Source organism: Microtus pennsylvanicus, chromosome 14 (genome assembly GCF_037038515.1).
Source record: "Microtus pennsylvanicus isolate mMicPen1 chromosome 14, mMicPen1.hap1, whole genome shotgun sequence".
NCBI lineage: Eukaryota > Metazoa > Chordata > Mammalia > Rodentia > Cricetidae > Microtus > Microtus pennsylvanicus.
This window is the reverse complement of record NC_134592.1, coordinates 70602339-70621993: the sequence shown is the minus strand read 5'-3', so window position 1 is coordinate 70621993 and position 19655 is coordinate 70602339. Positions and strand designations below refer to the sequence as shown.

Sequence of the window (19655 nt, the reverse complement as noted above, 5' to 3'; positions counted from 1 at the left end):
TTGAACAAAATATCATAGTAAGCTTACTACCTTTTGAGTGGTTTTGAGTAATGTTTTCTAAATTATCACTTTTTTCAGGGACTTTTCTTTATTTCATGCTCTACATTATATTCTTATTTTTATTTGACCTCATCAACAATACTATGTTTAACTTAATAGGAAGGTCCCATGAAATGCACACTTTGAAAAACAGTGGTTTAAAGCATTTTAAAGCTGGGCATAAAGGTTATTGTGGCAAACTCCAGAGTCAGATTGGGTTTAGCCCAGTCCCTTCATTTTCTCCTGGTGTGGTTATGGGCAGGTCATTGTCTTTGTGTCTTCAAGAGTAAAATAGAGACTGTAGCATTTTTCCCCAAAGAGCTGAGTATTGAGATAGTGTATGTAAAATTCTTATCACAGTCCACAGACGCTAACAAAGATTACACATTTTTAGCTGTTTCTATAACTAACATTATTGAAAGTAAAATACGTGCTAAGTTCTGGGATGCAGTCTTTCTGAGAACTGGCAGCCTATTGAGGAAGATAGAACAATCCTGACCGCAGCATCATGGTCTCAATAATCTTCGTGGATGAGTCTTTCAGAAGTGGAAGGTAAGGAGGCTGTACCCAGCTTTGTAGTCAAAGGAGGTTTCCTGGACTGGATTGTGTTTGCAGCTGTAGAGCAAGGGGAGCTAAGATTTGGGTTAGTAGGATAAGAGAGCGAGGAAAGCGATATGGAGAAACAGGAGCAACACAGAGGCATGCCTGTAGGAGGACGTGTTCCCTCTAAATTGGTTTTCCGAAAAAAAAAATAAATAAATTGGTTTTCCCTTCACTGTGAGAGGATCATCTTAAGAGAGGGAAAGCTTACATTTGCAGGGGATGCGGCCTGTTACAGTGGGGAAGGCAGTGGAAATGGGTCAGCAGGGTTAACCTGGAAGCAGAGAATGTAGCCTGGATGCTGGCTTGGTTTTAACCTTCAAAGGTGTGGTGACCTGCTAATACTAGCCATGCCTCTTGCCCTAAGGTCCCACGCTATCTTGAAAGAGCAGTATCAGCTGGGTGCCAAATGTTCAGATATGTAAGCCAGTGGGGGCACTTTGGACCCTTACCCATTACTTTCCATTCAGGAAGTAGCTAGGCAGAAAGTAAAAGGGTTATGGCAGAGGGAACACCTGTGTGTTTTGGGACTGGGAGGAGGCAGTAAGGTCTACAAAGGCCTGGACAAGAGCCAGCAACATGGCCCCAGGGTTTGAACGTGAGAGGGATCATCCAGAAGCAGCAAGAATAGATTGTGTTGGGATAAGATGAGGAAACATTAAGAATCGCATTAAGTACTGGACATCGGCAATTACAGGAAAGAACAATGGATCAGAGCTGTGGGAGCTGAGCCCTGAGCCAGACCCTTTCAGAACCCCACAGTGAGGGGAGACTGGAGAGTGGTAACTTGGAGTTGCTGTAGTCTTTGTGAACAGGGTGATTTCACACTCCTACAATAGCAGGTTCTAGAGTTGTGAAGAATGAGACTGGTGTGGGGGATGGGCCAAACAAACCAAGGAACAGTTTGTAGGTGATCTCGTTCTGGAGTCCTTATCCCGTGTAAGGACTGCAGATCGCTCTTGGGGATTCCATGCTACTGCATCATTTTCATCAGTGAAGTCATTCTGAGATGTCTGACAAAATATGAAAGAAATAGAGTAGCTTTTACTTAAGATCTAAGTGAAAAATCAAGGAAACCAGCCCATAAGTATTGGAAGATATTACAGTATGGGTAGTTTATTTGTTCAATAAACACTTTGATAAGAGTTTTTTTAAAGCAAGACTGATAAGTGTTGCCATGGGACCTATACTCAAGATGAATTAAATAAAACAAAACAAATAAAAACCCACAAAACAAAACACGAAACAAAACAAAAGAAAAAAAACAAATCTCCCAAAACAACAAAGTCATATTGAATTGTCAATGAAAAAAGTGGTATTTTTCTGTCTTTATTAATTTTGAATGAAATAGAAATATAGAGGTATACTATAGTTCTATACTATGAAAGATAGTGAAGTCATTATATGAATCTGTTACATAAATTATAGAAGTATATCATATTAATTATCATATAAATGTCTTCTGAATAATGCCTCTGTCAGAGACGGAGTACCAGTATTACACAACTATCATACAAGTTAAAAAAGAGAAGTGCAAAATGCATGTTAAGTGCTTCTCTTGTTATCTGTGATTTGATATTTGATACATTTTCAGAACTTAACTATTGTAGCATGAATGTATAGAATTTCATTGGCTTATAGCTCTAATTTCTCTTAGTTTAAATGGCTTTTTTTGTTTTTGGCATATAAAATATTAGAAAATTTAAGTGATTCTGTGGGTCAGAGGCCTTTGTCCCGGTTTGGGGCATTGGACATGCAGGTCCCCAGTGTCATTTGCTGGCTAGCACTAATATCCATAAGCTTGTGAAACTTGCTGATTCCAGAGCCAGAGCCAGAGCCAGGCAGTGTGGACCGTGATTAGTCTGGGTGCGGGCAGTGTGAGGTCCAGTTTTTAGTTTTCATAGTTGAGTGGTTGGTTGCAGCTCATGGAGCATCATGAGATAGTTGGCCGACAGAACTTGGTAGTATTGAGTTCTTCCACTGTGGGAGAAAATAATAAGGAAAATATGCATTTTAAAGCATATTCTTTTGTGTGTTTTCTCAGACAATTTACAGATACACCATTTGTTTAAATTTAATTGAAGTGAAAAATAATCTAATGTATGTCTTATGTAGTATAGCATACTTTATGTACCATGCCATGTAAGATACATAGTGTGAAAAAAATCACCTCAGTTGATAGTGTGAAATGCTTAGTGACTCCTAGACCTAACCAAAATGTATGACAACTGAGCTTTCGGGTATAATCTCCCTATGTGGACTGATACTATTTATACTGGAGTTCAGTTTTCCTTTATGAACCTTAGAGTCCAGTTATATTAAATGCACACTTGCTTTCCTTGTAGAGTATGCTGGATAAAGGACATTGTTGTGGCCGTGACAGCTGAGAACATGGAAGCAATGAGGAGCATCCTCCAGAGGTACGGGCATAAGCGCACCTCACTAGCCGAGGCTGGAGCCACACGCCACAGGTCAATTTTTAATGGCCTGAAAGCCCTGGCAGAAGACCGGCCAGACGTTGTGATTGTCCATGATGCCGTGAGACCTTTTGTCGAGGAAGACATCCTCCTGAGAGTTGTCACAGCAGCCAAGGAACACGGGGTGAGTGACACTGAGGATGGATGAGGGGCCAACATGGTGCCCTGGTTACTTTGCTGTGTTTATTGGTCCCTAAGTGGGTACAGTGACCTGAAGACATTACTTTAAGGCTGTCATCTCACTGTATGCTGTGATTCTTGATCTGTTTTTGGTATATCCTTTATGATGCTGTAATATGAGCAATTTGGAGGATTCACTAATGATGCCATTAAAATATATGCCTGTTACACTCATTTACGCCTTCCTTATCCCCTCATAGTTAGCTTTTCTCTTTCTCTTCATGCTATATGTACCAACATGTATATTTGTTTACGTATATACATACACCACTGGCTAGATGCCACATATGAGAGAATCTGAGGTTTATTTATTCCTGACATTGGAGGTAATGGACATGAATTGTGAAAAAGGACATAAAGCTCATTATTTTTCTAGTTATAATTCTGTTCTGAATTCTTTGTTTTTTTATGATGAATGAGTATATAAAACATATTCAATACTAAAAATGTCAAATTTAATATGCAGTTTCACAGTTTCTTTTTCAATGCCAATTCTAGCTGTATATAATTTAAGTTGTATAGATTTTAGGGCTGGTTAATTTTGGTGTGTGATGGTTTTATTTATTTGAAAGTTTTGTTTTGATAGAGGTTTCTGTTACGCCTGGCCCTGCAGCTGTTCAGTCCCAAAGAAACACACAGAGGTCTATATTAATTAATAACTGGCTGACCTGTTAGCCCAGGCTTCTTATTAACCCTTATATCTTAAATTAGCCCATAATTTTTGTCTGTGATAGCCATGTGGCTTGGTACCTTTTATCAGTGAGGCATTGACATCCTTCTTCCTCTGTGTCTGGGTGATGACTGCAGACTAAGCCTTTCCTCTTCCCAGAATTCTCCTGTTCTGGTGGGTCCCACCTATATTTCCTGCCTGGCTACTGGCCAATCAGCATTTTGTTAAACCAATACAAGTGACAAAGATTTACAGAGTACAAGGGCATTGTCCCACAGCACTTACCCCTTCTTTTTTTTTTTTCAAAACAAAGACTCTGAATTTAATCTTCTTTGTTTAGCTTTCTTCCTGACCATTATTCATAACAACTTATAACCAATACTCTAAACAAAGAAAAACAACCATAATCCAATTTTTGGGAATGTGGGCATAGTTTTCTAGGCTACTTCCTGCTAATTGGGGATGCTGATTATCTTAGGGGGACCTAAAGAAGATTTAGGATTATGGTCAAATCCTGACTGGAATATTCTGTGATGCGTGATCATTTTAGCCAGCAGTCTTAGGTCTGTTCTGGATGTAGAACTCAGAGGAAAATCCAACAGAGGTCCTCTGAAATGTTGGATCATTTGGGCCATCTGCTTCTATTGGAGATATTTCAGGGGGTCTTCCTTGATGAAACCTGACTTATTTCCTGTGGAAACAAAAGTAAAACCTCTTCTCCAAAGTAACATATCTTTTGATTTAAATTTTGAAGTTGAGGCATTTTCAAAATATATATGTTGGATTAATCGAGCAACATTTATAATCAAATGTCTTTTAGCAGCTGTTGCTCATTTCTCAGCCATCAAGCAATTCAAAGACAACACAATAACATACAGTATCCAGATTCTCTGTGTGTTTTCCATCTTTGTGTGGCTTTATTTTAAATTGTAATTCTTTTATTTTTACTTTTAATTTTTGTTTTTTTGAGACAGGGTTTCTCTGTGTATTTTTGGCTGTCCTGGAACTCACTCTGTAGACCAGGCTGTCCTTGAACTCAAAAAGATCCGCCTGCCTCTGACTCCCAATTGCTGGGATTAAAGGTGTGCATCACCATACCCAACTGCTTCTTTCTTCCTTCCTTCCTTCCTTCCTTCCTTCCTTCCTTCCTTCCTTCCTTCCTTTCTTTCTTTTTTCCTTTCTTTCTTTCCCTTCCTTCCTCTTTCTTTCTTTCTTTCTTTCTTTCTTTCTTTCTTTCTTTCTTTCCTTCTTTCTTTCTTCTTTTTTCCTTCTTTTTAAAAGACTATATTCTTTTTCTTTTCTCTCCCAAGCCTACATATATTTTTAAACACACTGTAAAAGGTTTACAGTTTTTTTTGTCTGAATCTATCTTTTCTGTATATCTCTCTTTTTCTGACCACATGAGTCTTTAATTTGATAAGTGATATGGCTAGGATTAAAGTTGTGACTTTGATGACTGGATCCACCCCATTTCTTAGATTTCTGAGAGTCTAGCTGCATGGTAGAGAAACTGGCAGGAACCATGTCTATTGCCACAACTCTATGGATTTTCAAGGTCCCTGACACCACCAAGAAGCATGCTGTCGGAACTCTTCATAAACCCACTTAAGTGTTTGGTGGTAGGGCCGCTTAAAAGAACTGCAAGGCTTTTGCAGCTAAAGCTGGGTCAGGAAGCCTCACTTAAATGAGACAGGCTTGCCTCTAGCAAATAGAGCCTACCTGAGAAAATGCTGCTACCAAGAAGCCATGCTTAATTCTGTTCTTTTGTGTCTGGAATGACTTCCTAAGCTTTCTCAGGTTTTATTTGGATGTAGTTGTCTATGTTGGCACCATTTTTTGACAGAGCTTTCTGTTGTGCCTGGTTCCACAGCCATTCAGTCCCAAAGAAACACACAGAGGTCTAGATTAATTAGAAACTGGTTGGCCTAGTAGTTCATGCTTTCTTATTAACTAGCTCTTACATCATACATTAACCCATAATTCTTGTCTGTGTTAGCAACGTGGCTTGGTACCTTTTATCAGTGAGGCATTCTCATCTTGCTTCCTCTGTGACTGGGTGACAACTGCAGACTGAGACTTTCTTCTTCCCAGAATTCGCTGTTCTGGTGGCCCTACCTATACTTCCTGCCTGGCTACTGACCTATCAGCATCAATAAAGGTACACGACCATTGTCCCACAGCAGTTTTTTTTTATATAATGAAGTTTCTAAATATATATCCATAAATGGAACTTTAATGAGATAAATTCATAAGCAGTTGTATTTCCAAAAGGCACAGAAATATAGACGAAGTCCAGATATACACAATTAACAATACCTAGGCCATAAAACTTGATTTTGTACCTTGAATCTTTCAGAAATGGCTTATTTTCTAGAGTCAATAGCCACACACGACTTTTGCATTGCATACAGGAAGGCATTTGAAGACAACGAGATTGTTTTCCTTGCTGTATCACCTAGATAAACACAGGCTGGGACAATGATTATTGCTACGTGTAGAGCGTGTTTACTTTTTCCTGTTCTTACCAGGTAAATGTCTGTAATTATGGGCACAGATCCCAAACTTAAGTTTCCATTCTAAATTTGAGACAGAGAAAAAACATTGTGTGACACAGTTCCTGGGGAGACTCACCTCGGATAAGGAACCAATGACAGGTTAAAGTAAAGGTACTACCTACGTCCAACTTGATGAGCCAAGGAGACTCACCCCGGATAGGGAACCAATGACAGGTTAAAGTAAAGGTACTACCTACGTCCGATTTGATGAGCCAAGGAGTTTAATTGGTGTTATTTACACGAATGTCAGTGGGTAAACACACTGGTGCAGAAAGTCACCGAAAGCCTGCCGCAGCATGGGTGCTACTCATACCAGCTGGAAACACTGCACAGCCTGCAGCAGCTCAGCAGCTGGAAACACTGCACAGCCTGCAGCAGCTCAGCAGCTGGAAACACTGCACAGCCTGCAGCAGCTCCGCAGGCTGGAGACAGGGTTTTTTTCTAGGTCTCTGATTTGGTCTCAGTCTCTTCTGGGCAATTCAGCTGGTTTCTTCTTCCAGGCTTTTGGCTAAACTCTTTCTTCAACAAATGTAGCTTGGCTGAGCTGCCTTTCGTAGGCAGTTCCTCTTGTCCGAGAGTCTTCTAGGCAGCTGACTGTTCTGTCTCTTCCGGGTGCTCCCCAGTCCTTACTGCTTTTATAACTTTGGGGAGGGAGAAGCCTAGAGTTGCTGTTCAGTTTCAGAGACTTCCTGAGTCCTCTAAGTTGTTTAATGGAAGCAGGAGGTTTGCCTCTGAGGAAGCTGCTGCAAAACATACAGAGATGTTTGTTGGATATTTGATTGCATTGATGCTCAAGACCATTAATAGAGTTAGCCTTGAATCAGGGGCTGGAGTCAGTTACTATTCAATTGGAATTAGCCATAGAAAAGCATGATAGAGAGGCACAGGAAAGAGAGGGAGGGCCTTAGAAAGATTCACGCCCTTTTCCATCTCAGAAATGTGGAGAGAGAGATTCACTAGTCATTCCTCCACTCCTTTCTTGATCAGGGTTTTATCCCAATATCTGACTCCCAGGTTTTTATCAATAACAGAACAATTTAGGAAAATGTTTCAGAGATAATACAGTTTGATAGATCTCAGTTTTGTTTTGGTATTGGGAATTCTCTTGGTAGTGTCTTCAGTGACAAAAGATATTTATCTTGCTCTAATTAATATGTTGAGAGTGCCATTGCTTCACAGTGATTAATAAATAAATAAATTATCAAAATGTATGGCAGCAACTTTTTGTTAAACACGCCAAGGAGAATCTTGAAAAGCTCTCTGTAAAAATGGATTGAGTGATTAGGACCGCTGTGATGTGGAGAGGTTGGCGACCTCATCTCTAGCTAGCTTTCGCTCCCTGAGTACCCATTTCTTACTCACCTCTGTGCTGGAAGTAATAGCCCGTGACTCACAGATAAAAAGAGTTTAGCATCTGTTAACTTAGCAGAACGCGAACTTCCCCAACCCCAAAGCTAAGATGTCGTCAGAGAGTGTGCACGGAGAGTAGTGCTCTCCCATCTTGTAACCACCTCTGTGACGTTTCCATCAATGCGTTTGAAAGTGTCTGGATTTATTACTCTCTCTGTTTTGTTACTATAAAACTGCATGAGACTGCTTCCACAGTGGAATGTGAAATTTAGAGTAACCTAAATTGGTGTTCACAGGCTATGTTCACTTGAGTTTGGCTTCAGAATAAATTCTCTCTTATTCCTATCGAGGTGAGAGGTGTGTTATTGTTCATTGACAAACATTTGTGGCAATTCTTATTAAATTGTCATTTTCTTAAATTGTGAATCAAAGTATTTCTTAAATTCAATCACATATGTATCTTAAAATCAACAACTTGTATTTTTAATGAAATCTGGACCTTCCTAATTACATTTAAAAGCATGATTCAAAACCAAAACTTTATGGCATTTATTTTGAAAAAGGACATAAGAAGTATAGTTTCATTTGGATACATTGTGTTGGTTTTTATGGATAGGAAAGGATGATTTTCATGAATGGTAAAGTTCATGAGTTTTACCTGGATCTGAGTACTAAGGACTTTCCTCAGTTCATTGATGATTAACTAGTTGTTATAGTTGGTTTAAATTTAAATTCAGAGAAACACAAACTTCTATTCAATAAAAATCAATTCTTACATAAACTAAAAGACAGGAAAAACTGGGGTCTTCATGGAGGAGTCACTTAGACCCCACTAGACAGAACATATTTACGTATTTATAGGTAAAGTTTATTGAGCATTGCTCTGGTTATCTGCAAGCTTTAAAATGATGATGAGCTTAAAGGCTTCATTGAGATAAGGTGGGCGGGTCCACTCTCAGGAACAGGTTTTTTACTGATACACTCCTGCCAAAGTTTCCATAAGAGCTGCCTATAACACTGCCCCAGGAACCCCAGTAACACACAAACAATACTTCCTGCCAGCTTAGATGTGAAATCTAGAAAATGCAAATGTTGTGGAGACAAGAGAAGTTGTATTTGTTCAGAGGGGGTAAATATTGCCTTTGTTAGGACTGACCTGAGCCATGCCCACTCACCGCTGCCTCTATTCCAGTTTCATTTAAAAACTGTTAATGGAGATGGGGTACACCAACAACTAGGAATAAGTGTGGCTGCATACAGACGCTTGGGAGTGTCCCCAGCATGCGGTTTCTCTCTGTGTGGCCACATTCTCAAGTTCCACATGGAGGAAAGAGGGCCAGTGGCAAGATTCTTACTTTCTTACTATTAATGTTAATTCGAGTATAAAATACTAAGTGAATTTTTTTCATTTTTTTTAAAAATAGATTTTGTCATTTTTTCCTGTTGTCTTTTTCCTTTCTTTTTGATAAGTCTGTAAAATAAATTTAGATGGAGAGATGGTTTAGTGGGTCACCTTATCCAGCCTTGATATGAGGGTTTGTGCCCAGTCTTTTTGTAACTTGTTAGGACCTGCTCTGTGGATATTCTTGGAGGGCTGCTCCTTTGTGAGGTAATTGGAGGAGGAGTTGGTTTGGGAATGAGGAGGTGGGAGGAGAGACTGGGAAGGTTGGAGGGAGTGGGAAACTGTGGTTTGAATGTAATGTGTGAGAGAAGAATAAAAGTTAAAAGACAAAACAAAAAAAAAGCATGTATTTGTTACTCTTGCAGAAATAAAGCTCATACCACATTCATGTCTTGTGGCTAACAACACCTGTAGCTCAGGCTTCAGGAGATCCACTGTCCTCTTCTGGCCTGACTGGTGACTGGACTCAGGTCCACAAACCTACACTGATACATCATTTAAAAAAAAGACGCTAACAAGTACACTGTTGATAGTCCCTTGAAGTACACTGCATTTAAAGAGATGTTTATAGATTCCTCATGCTTGTTCAGTTATAGCAAATGCCTGGATGAGCTGCTCTCCTCTTTTACTTGGGTTTATTGTCCTTTATGAAATTGCATTCATATCTTTATTCTAGAAAATTCCAAAACATTGTCTGGTTATTCTCTGCCACATTTCTTCTCTGCCTGTATTTTCCTTTTCCTGATGCATATGCATGCTAGGTCCTTTTATCCCATCTTCATGTCTAGCTTTTTTCCTGTTTCCATGCTTTCTGGGTGCCAAGTCCTAGGTGATCTGTTTTCTATTTCATTCACTTTTTAGCTGTGTCTAATCTCCTGGTTAGGAATCCATTTAATATTTTTCAGTTCTTTGCAGTTCTTTCTAGTCCATTTTCAAATGTGATTAGTCCTCTTTCTGGTTTTGATTTTACATTTTGCTCTTTAATATCTAAACCATTTATACATTGCAGCTAATTGTGCTTCTTGGGAGCTCTCCAACTTTTCTTTCTGCTCACTTTTGCTTGTGATTTGTTTCCTCCATTGCCTTATAGTTTGAGCTGCAACAGATGTCGAGGAACAAGTCCTGATCTTGTTTGGCAGGACTTTATCAGGGAGAATCCCAGGGACGTGGGAGAGGGTGCGTTTCTGAAGCATGGATTTATGTTCTTTCTGCCAGCAGATCCAAGCACATTACCAACTTCAAGCAGTGTTGCATTGTTTCTTGGCTTGCGGTTTTGTAGATGCTGGGTAGCATTAAATCAAACTCTTCCGCCACATATGCCAAGCTGATTATGAGGACTTTTCAGAAGCTGTTGCCCCTGCTGTATAGGTCTAAAGCCAAGACAGTCTTGCTTGCGGCCTTCCTTTCCTTGGGTGTTCTACCTTTTAAATAAGGGCTGTGTCCCTTTTAAGCCTGTGTCAGCCTGTCCTAACCAAGTGGCACAGGCGCAGGATGTTATCATTCTTTGTTTCCTATTAAATTTAAATATCCCCATTAGCCCAAAGCATTTTTATAATCTTATTTCCTTTGTTTCTGGCCATTTTCTTTGTTACTCCCAGGAAATTTTGTCATAAGCTCAGTCATATTTTTAAAAAACTTTTTGTAAAATTCTGACTTGGTTTTGTTTTTTTTTTCAATTGCAATGGTTTTAAAAGAAAATTTTTATGCCATTTTGACAAAAATAGAAATATCCATCTCTTCCAAACATGAAGTAATCTTATGGTTCTACAGTTAAGATGTTGGTGAAAAGCAATGAGGATTTCTTACAAGGGGATGTTAGGGAGTGGAAGTATGCCAGGATACTAAAGGATGACGTCTACCAGGTGCTCGGCACTCGTGCACAGGGCCAGCCAGGCTGCTGGGTGTTAGGAGAACTGGCCCTGTCCAGCTACTGCATGCTCTAAGCATTGATAATCATACCGTGGATTGTAAATGCCGCAGTGCCAACCAAGCAGTTTTCAAAACTTAACCCCGGAAGAGACGTGGGAACCTCTTCGTGCATCTTCTTGATTTTAGGTGCAAAATGTTGTGGCATTTCCTCCTGTATGCTGTGAATTTGTGTTGATTTTATTGGTTGAGGAATAAAGCTGTTTTGACCAATGGTCAGGCAGAATAGACCCAGGTGGGAAATCCAAGTAGAGATATGGAGAGAAAGAAGGTGGGGTCAGGGAAATGCCATGAGCCGCCAAAGGAATAAGATGCTGGAACATTACTGTTAAGCCACAGCCATCTGGTAATACACAGATTAGTAAAATGGGTTAATTTAATTGTAAGAGCTAGTCAGCAGTATGCCTGAGCCATTGGACAAATAATTATAATTAATATTAAGCCTCTGAGTGTTCATTTGGGAACTTGCAGTCGGGAAGGAAACCTCCATTTAGAGAAACATTTGATGTTCCTGTGCTTCCTTGCATCTATTACAGTTTTCCTAAGCAAGTTACATATTTGCTCTCTGTACTTCCATATCTCAGCTTATTTCCCAAGGCATAGCAATATGACTTCTTCTAGAACTATTCTTTTTAATATCTTGGGACTTCTTGTTTCAGAAACAAAATTATTTTTATAGTATCCTTTATAATAGAGTATTTCACTGACATTTGTTCCAAGTTCTTGGAAGAATCTATAGACTTGGACTTTCTAACTAATAGTTTTTTTTTTTAATTAAATTTCTGGTCTTGGGTTCACACCTGATGCTCATTAGAGAGGAGGTAATTCGGGATGGAAGTTGGGCACCGAAAAGGCCTGTGATGCAACTAGAGGATTAATTCTTTGTGCTGGCCCCCCTTCGCATAGGTGAAGAGGGAGCTCCAGATAAAATTGAATTGCAGGGAATCAATTTAATGAGTCATGAGTATGCAGTCAGGAAGCTGCAGGAAATCTGTAGACCCTGAAGCTGGGAAAACTTGCCTGATTATTGTAAACACACTGAGGTACTAAGTCCTGTGTTCTGAATCCATGGAAACTTTGTATTCCAGATTTTTCTAGACCATATCCGATACGGCTCTTCATTTGGGAGTTGGTCTGATCTTATGACTAACCTGGAATTGTAAGTGTCGCGCTTCCCTGAGATTTGGGTGCTGGTTTATGAGACCTGTGTAAGGACATGGGGGCATTCTGGATTTGTGGCTAGTACATGGTCTGAACATCCCCTGGGACTGTTGTCTGATTCAGGAGCATTCTTGCAGGGATTGCTCACTTCAATCTGTGATGTCCACACTAACATGGTAGCTGCTCAGAGAATTGTATTCCATAGTGGACCAGCTGGAGCTAACACAATGAACAGTTTTATACCTGGCAGTGTTAGCCAGCTGGCCCTTCTTGAGTGGCTCTTTTGATATCTGTGACCCTATTTTCTGTAATTTCTTTCCTCTCTCCTTCTATCTGCTCTTCTCTCGAACCATCGTCTCATCTTTTTTGGGGCTCCTTTATTGATCTCTGAGAAACCTAATTGGGAAGAGGCCCGCAGCTCCTACTACAGCCTATATTGTTTATTTTTAATAAAACCTAAAGTAAAATTCACATTTTTTTAGTGTGATCATAATTTCTTTTGGTTTGTTTGGTATTGGATGCTCCATTAAATATAAAAAGGCAGAAGTGTGTGTTAAAAACTTGATTTTGACTCTAGAAATGTACAATTATCTTAGCCAATGTTCTATTGCTGTGAAGAGACGCTATAACCACGGTAATTCTTATAAAGGGGAGCATTTAATTGGGGATGGCTTAAAATTTATAGGCTTCCTCCACTGTTGTCATGGAGGAAAACATTACGGCATGTGGGCATTCATGGCGCTGGACGAGGAGCTGTGAGTTCTAAGAGTGACTCTGGGCCTGGCTTGAGCCTTTGAAAGCTCAAAGCCCACCCTTGTGACCCACTTCTTTCAATAAGACCACACCTACTCCTTCAAGGCTAGCTTTCTAATAGTGCCACTTCCTATAAGCCTAGGTGGGCCCTTTTCATTCACACTACCATAAAACTATTTTGTCCTTGGAAGGTCAAAGAAAAGGGCTTGTATCTTGGGAGAGGAGGGCTGAAGAGATCCCCTATTGTTGGCCTGGAATTGTTATTCTGAAGGCAGTTAGGGTGACTGCTTCTCTGGGGTTCTATAAGGAACCCAAGGCCTTCTTAGGTGCCCGGCAGTTGGCAATCAGAACAACATGTAGCATCAAGATTCATGTATTACCATTTGCCATCTTGACTGGGCACCAGAATTGTCAAAGGCTCTTAGCTGGCCTCTGGGCATTCTGCTCTCCTGATTTACTGTTCTTGTACTGTATAAATAGATGCCATCTAGCCCTTCATGAACTGCTACAAGAAAACCAGTGTAGGTAGGGCCCTGGTCCTTATTGCTGGTGTCTGCTGAAACCCAAGCCAGGGCAGGAATCTCCACCCATTTTCTCAACAAACTGTGTGCAGACCCTTGAAAGCACCACTACAAAATACAGGATAATTTCAATGCCTAAGAGAATTCCATGGTGCCCTTGTTTACTATGCCCCTTAAATGCAGGCCTTTCCCTAATCCCTGGAGATTGAAAATTTGTATTCTTTGTTCTTATACTTTTTGATTTTTCTCATGCCACAGTTAACCTTTTGAAAAAGGACTATTTCTTCTGTGTGCACAACTCATTTGTGTGCAGACATGGGCTTCCGCTAATACACTGAGATCTCCCAAATTTCCTATGCTTAGGCCTTTCTCTTGATTTCAAAATCTTTTGTTTTCAGCCTCCAGCTCAGCAGAGCTCCTCGAATTTGTCTTTTTCTTTGACTGTGCTTTAGATTTGTGTTAGAATATTTTAATCCTCTCTAGAGATGGCCTTGAAGTTGATAACAGTGGTGGAGGCATTGACTCCTGCCCTGTCCCCTTCCAATACCAAATGATAGCACCAGATGGAGATGTCAGGAAGATGATTTTCCATGGTGTGGTAGGTAGTCTAGAGCTGCATACTAGACAATTACTTTGAAAACTACTATAATAGTCGATAGCAGAGATAGTGAAGTCCTATCCAAGTCACTGAGGTGGAGATGGGAGTTAGAGGATGTTTAGGATTGTCTAGGTCTGACTGACTGGTGGTGTGAGCCACTGGGTGTTAAAACATAACCCCTTGTTCCCCCTCTTTCCCTGACACTGGGCCTCCCTGCTCCACTGCAGTGTTTCTCCCTCCACCTCCCCAGATGCCGCCAAGGTTCTGTGAGAGCAGAGCTTGGCTACTGACCTCTTGCTGCACTTTTTTTCTGTCTAGTCATGGAAATTGTATTTATGTCAGAGATTTTCCTGTCTGGGTCCTTAGCACTGCGTGACAGCTCACCTGACGTCTTAATCTCATAGAGAAAAGCTTCATGCACTTGTTGCCTATATTGGGTCGAGTTTCAAGCATTTTATTTTTATTTATTTATTTACTTACTTATTTTTAATTTACTTATTTATTTTGAGTTTCAAGTGTTTTAAAACAGGAATTTTGCCCATGCAAACAGGCTCTTAGTTTCTTTCGATACTTAAGTCTGTTGCACATAGGTTCTCAACTCTGACTTTCTGCTTCATACAAATTTTGGGTATAGGAGTGGCCTCATGTGCTACTGGATGTTTAGCCTCCTCCCTGTTTGCTTCTTGGTCCCTAGATAAGGATCACTGATATGGCAGTCACAAAGTAGGGAAGAACATAATTCAAAGTATTGTAATATGTGCTTATCTTGGTTCGTTATGAAATTAACTAGTTTGTTATTCTTTAACATAACAATGATTTTTTTTATTCTTTAACAATTTTTTACTCTTTAGCAAAATTACTAACATTTATTAAAAGGGCTAATTGTCTTAAACTAATGAGTGATTGACAGTAATGAGAGTTTCTACATGGCTCTGGATAATTTGTTTGTTGATTGGGTTAAGAAAACCACCTTAAGGAATTTCAGAGTATTATGAAACAGAAGTTTCACATAGACATCTGTTCTTACATAGGAAGAAATATTTTATTATTCTTAATTTTTTAGCTAGTTTCTAGTTTAAAATGAGTTACTTAGGCTGTTTCTTTGGAGACAATGATATTTATGTAGCTGGAGATATTGGTGGGACTGTATGTGTGTAATCTTGGGCTTATGCAATATGGCTATAGTTAGCAGTGATTACTGGTCCGGTGGTAATCCTCTTAGCTCCATTTGTGCTCATTAGGAAAATATTTGTTAGCATTCAGCTTTCCAACCCCAAGCCATGGGTTCCTGGTGTGGATTTTGGGGCAGAGATAGAAAATCACTTGATGGTAATTTATTCTGTATTTGAAAATTTGACTTATAAGCAGAATTAATGTTATGAATTACTTGTATTTGATTATGGTCTGGGGCTAGCAATCTGACATGAGGAGCCTCCTGGATGGCTGGGCCCATGTTGTTACAGAAGTACAGCCTTTGTGTTGCTTTAAATGCAGAGCTGATAAAAGGGTTCTTTAGTGAAACCATGAGCTCTGAGTCCCGAATCACCCCGTGGGAGCCCAGGAAACTCTGTTGTTCACGCTGCGGAAGTGACATATTGGTCTGGAAGCTCTTCTTTGGCTAAATTTATACCTTTGTTCGAATATCTGTCCTATGATTTGCCTTCAGATGAGGTTGGGAGAAGTATGCTCAGGATGGATGTTTCTATCCAGTGATTCAGTGAAAAAGGTTTATTAACACACAAATGCAATATTTGCTAAGACTAGAATTAAAGTGGATATTTTCTTTCCAAGTTTAGCCATTGACAAGGTGTTCCTTCTGTGATTTTTGTTGCACATCTAGTTTGGTGGTGTTTTATGGGGTAGCAGAGTAAGATTCTGTCTGTCTCTCTTTTTCACCTACACACACTCATGGTGGATCTTCCTCAATGGCTTCAACCTTCCTGTAGACACAACATATAGATGTTCACAGAGGTATGTTTCCATGGCGATTCTAAAGTCTATCAAGCTGGCAATGAAGGTGAAACACCACCAAGTGCTTTTGTTGTTTTAGGGCCCCCACCCCGGTTATTTCAAAGATTCTTCACATTTTCATCTTGGTATTGATAGCTGAAAGACTTCTCTATTTCGGCTTGATTTTTGAGCATTTTGGGCCAACTATCTCTTGCAGGTTTCTTCTCTGGAGCCTTTCCTTCATCTTCCTCCTCAAGACATCTTCCTTCTCAGCTGCAAAACTTACTGTTTTTGTGGAATATTGCAGCGACTTTGGGGGTTAGATTGCTTTCCAGATGTACCGTGGCACCCTCTTCTTTCCTTCTGACTCTTGTCATCCTCTGCAATCTCTAAGGGCTACAGTGGCATCCAGGTCAGCGCCACGCCTCAGCTTGAAGACCACAGGGCTGTTCTCTCGGAGGGAAGCAGCTGGTGATGCAATGTTTTCGCAGTTGCTGGCGTTACTTCACTGCCCATGACAGCCAGCCCAGGGCCAGCACAGATCATAGACTCCCACATAGATTCCAGTGGCAACACAGATGGTAGACATCAACAAGTTTTCATGTGGCAGCCCAGATCCCAGACATCTACCAGGTCCCTACCCTAGCTGCAGCACTAATCATGGACTTCAACATGGTTTGCCTTGGCAGCACAGACCACAAACATCAGTATAGGCGCAGGCAGCTACATGGACCACGGGCATCAACATATCCTGCTGTGACAACACAGGTCCAGTGGTAGCTGTGCTCCTGTGCTCGTCACTGGTGCCACCTCTCTGTCCTCCATGCGCTGCCCCATGAGTCCACTTCTGAAAGCATCTTTCGCTAAGAACTTTTTTCCATAGTTGTGGAGATACTGTGTGTTCTGCAGGCGTACTCTCTGCTGCTGTGTCTCTGCTGGAAGCCTCCGTGGGTCTCCCAGACCCCTCTGAGTGGCCTATAGACCGATGTGTGCTGGCAGTCACCATCAGTTTCAATCTTTTTCCTAGTCAGCCTTATTTATGGTCTGCCTTGGAGAATTTTCCATTTTTTATTTTGCTATTGTTGGTTGGCACATTCAGTAAGGCTTGTGTGGCTTAAAGCACTTTTTAAGGCTTTCATTTCCATGTTGGTCTGCCTAATTGATGTGACTTCAGTGAAGGTCTTTGTCTTAGTTAGAGTTTCTATTGCTGCAACAAAACACCATGGCCAAAAAGAAGTTGGGAAGGAAAGGGTTGGTTATTTGGCTTATACATTCATATTGCTGTTAATCAGAGAAAAAGGTCAGGACAGGCACTCAAACAGGGCAGGAACCTGGAGGCAGGAGCTGATGCAGAGGTCATGGAGGGGAGTTGCTTACTGGCTTGTTCCTCATGGCTTGCTCAGCCTGCTTTCCTATAGAACCCAGGACCACCAGCCCAGGAATGGGATCACACACAGTGGCCCTCCCCCATCAATCACTAATTAAGAAAATGCCCTACAGGTCTGCCTACAACTGGATCTTATGGAGGCATTTTCTCAGTTGGGGTTCCCTCCTTTCAGATAACTCTAGTTTTTGTTAAGTCTTTTGATGGAAGACTAGTCAAAATCTTGCCAACAAATTCACAGTGTTGATTTTTCAATTATTGAAGGTTTTCATCGTGGAGTTTTGTGAATTGGTGGCTTAATATGTTTAGTTCTTATACATTCTTGATAGATTATCCTTTTAACTAAAAAATAGCCTTATTTGTCTCTACTAAAGTTTCTGTTTTCATTATATATATGTATATATACACATATATATATGTATATATATTGCTGTTTACCTTTATTATGGTCATAGTTTGTACAGTCTTTTAAAATCTTTTAATTCAATTTATTTGTATCTTTGCATGTTAATTATACATCCTTATGGATAGATGTAGCTGGATTTTTACAATCTGGTTTGACAGTTTTTGCCTCTTGATTAGTTTATTAATCCAGTCATATTTAGTGTATCATAGATTTAAATGAACCAATTTTTGAAGCCCATCTGGCATGAATGAAGATATTTTAAAGAGATGTGTGCATTCCTCCATTTGGTTATCAAACTAGTAAAACAATGTGCCCCAAGAGATTGTAATTTCTCTAGACATCCTGTGATGGGTGAGAGAGCTGAAGCAGGAACTTGCTTCTTAGAGAAAGATTTATGCCTGAGAGACAGGAGCTGAGGCACTGGTGTTGGACAGATCCATAGGACTGCTTAGTTTTGCTGTGTAAACCTTATCCTCATGTTAGGACTGGGAAGCATACTTGGCGATTGCTAGCTCTGTTTGTACTCCTTCATGATGAATGCATCTTTCTGTTTCTTTTCTCTATGAAATCGTCTCTTTACTTAATGAGGTTTGGAGTGAGAGCTTTATTAAGACTGAGTGAGTACAGACTCTGACCATAATAACTCTGTTTCTCTTTCTTTCTTTCTTTCTTTCTTTCTTTCTTTCTTTCTTTCTTTCTTTCTTTCTTTCTTTCTTTCTCCCTTCTCTCTCCCTCTTTCTCTCTCTCTCCCTCCCTTTCTCTCTCTCCCCCTTTCTCCCTTTCTTTCTTTCTTTCTTTCTTTCTTTCTTTCTTTCTTTCTTTCTTTCTTTCTTTCTTTTCTCTTTCTCTCTCTCTGTCCTTCCTTCCTTCCTTCCTTCCTTCCTTCCTTCCTTCCTTCCTTCCTTTCTTTTCTTCTTGTCAGAGTTTAGTTGTGTAGCCTAACCTGGCCTGAATTCACAATTCTCCTCAATCTCCCATTTGTTTGTGTGTGTTATTGATTTTTTAAAAAAATATTTATACTCTTTGCATTCAATGAATATTTCCTTTGGGATACTTTTATTTCTTTCATGTGTGCTATTGAGTTGCTAGTATGCAGTCTCTCCAAGAAGACACTTAGTGCTGTGAACTTTCCTCTTAGCACTGCTTTCATTGTGTCCCATAAGTGTGGTCATTTTTGGCATTCATTTTCATTGAACTCTAGGAAGTCTTTAACTTCTTTCTTCCTTTATTCAGTGGTAACTTAGTAAAGAGATATTCAGTTTTCATGAGTTTGTAGGCCTTCTTTGTATTTGTTGTTGAGATCCAGCTTTTATCTGTGGTGGTCTGATAAGATATGGGGGGGAGGGGATTCAATTATTTTGGTATCTGTTGAGACTTGCTTTGTAGCAAATATACAATTAGGTTTGGAGAAGATTTTATACAGAATATTTTTTTATTTCTTTATCTGGTATGTGTGTGTGTATATGTGTGTTTGACTAATTTTATATCAACTCGGCTTGACACAAGCTCCAATCATTGGAGAGGGGGGAGACACAATTGAGAATATATGTCCATAGATTAGGCTGTAGGCCAACCTATAGAGCGTTTTCTTAATTAGCGATTGATATTGGAGGTCCAAGCCCAGTATGGATGGGGCCACCCATGGGCTGGTGGTCCTGGGTTCGATAAGAAAGCAGGCCTAGC

The 19655-nt window shown here is 40.1% G+C and overlaps 1 protein-coding gene across 3 annotated transcripts in view; it reads left to right on the top strand.

Moving 5' to 3' along the window:
• Crppa (CDP-L-ribitol pyrophosphorylase A) overlaps positions 1-19655 on the top strand; it is a 235738-nt gene that overhangs the window by 7172 nt on the left and 208911 nt on the right. For all 3 annotated transcript variants that reach the window (XM_075948043.1, XM_075948042.1, XM_075948041.1), the window contains exon 2: positions 2985-3240. In XM_075948043.1, coding sequence (XP_075804158.1) covers positions 2985-3240 — 256 coding nt within the window. The remainder of the gene's footprint in view (positions 1-2984; positions 3241-19655) is intronic.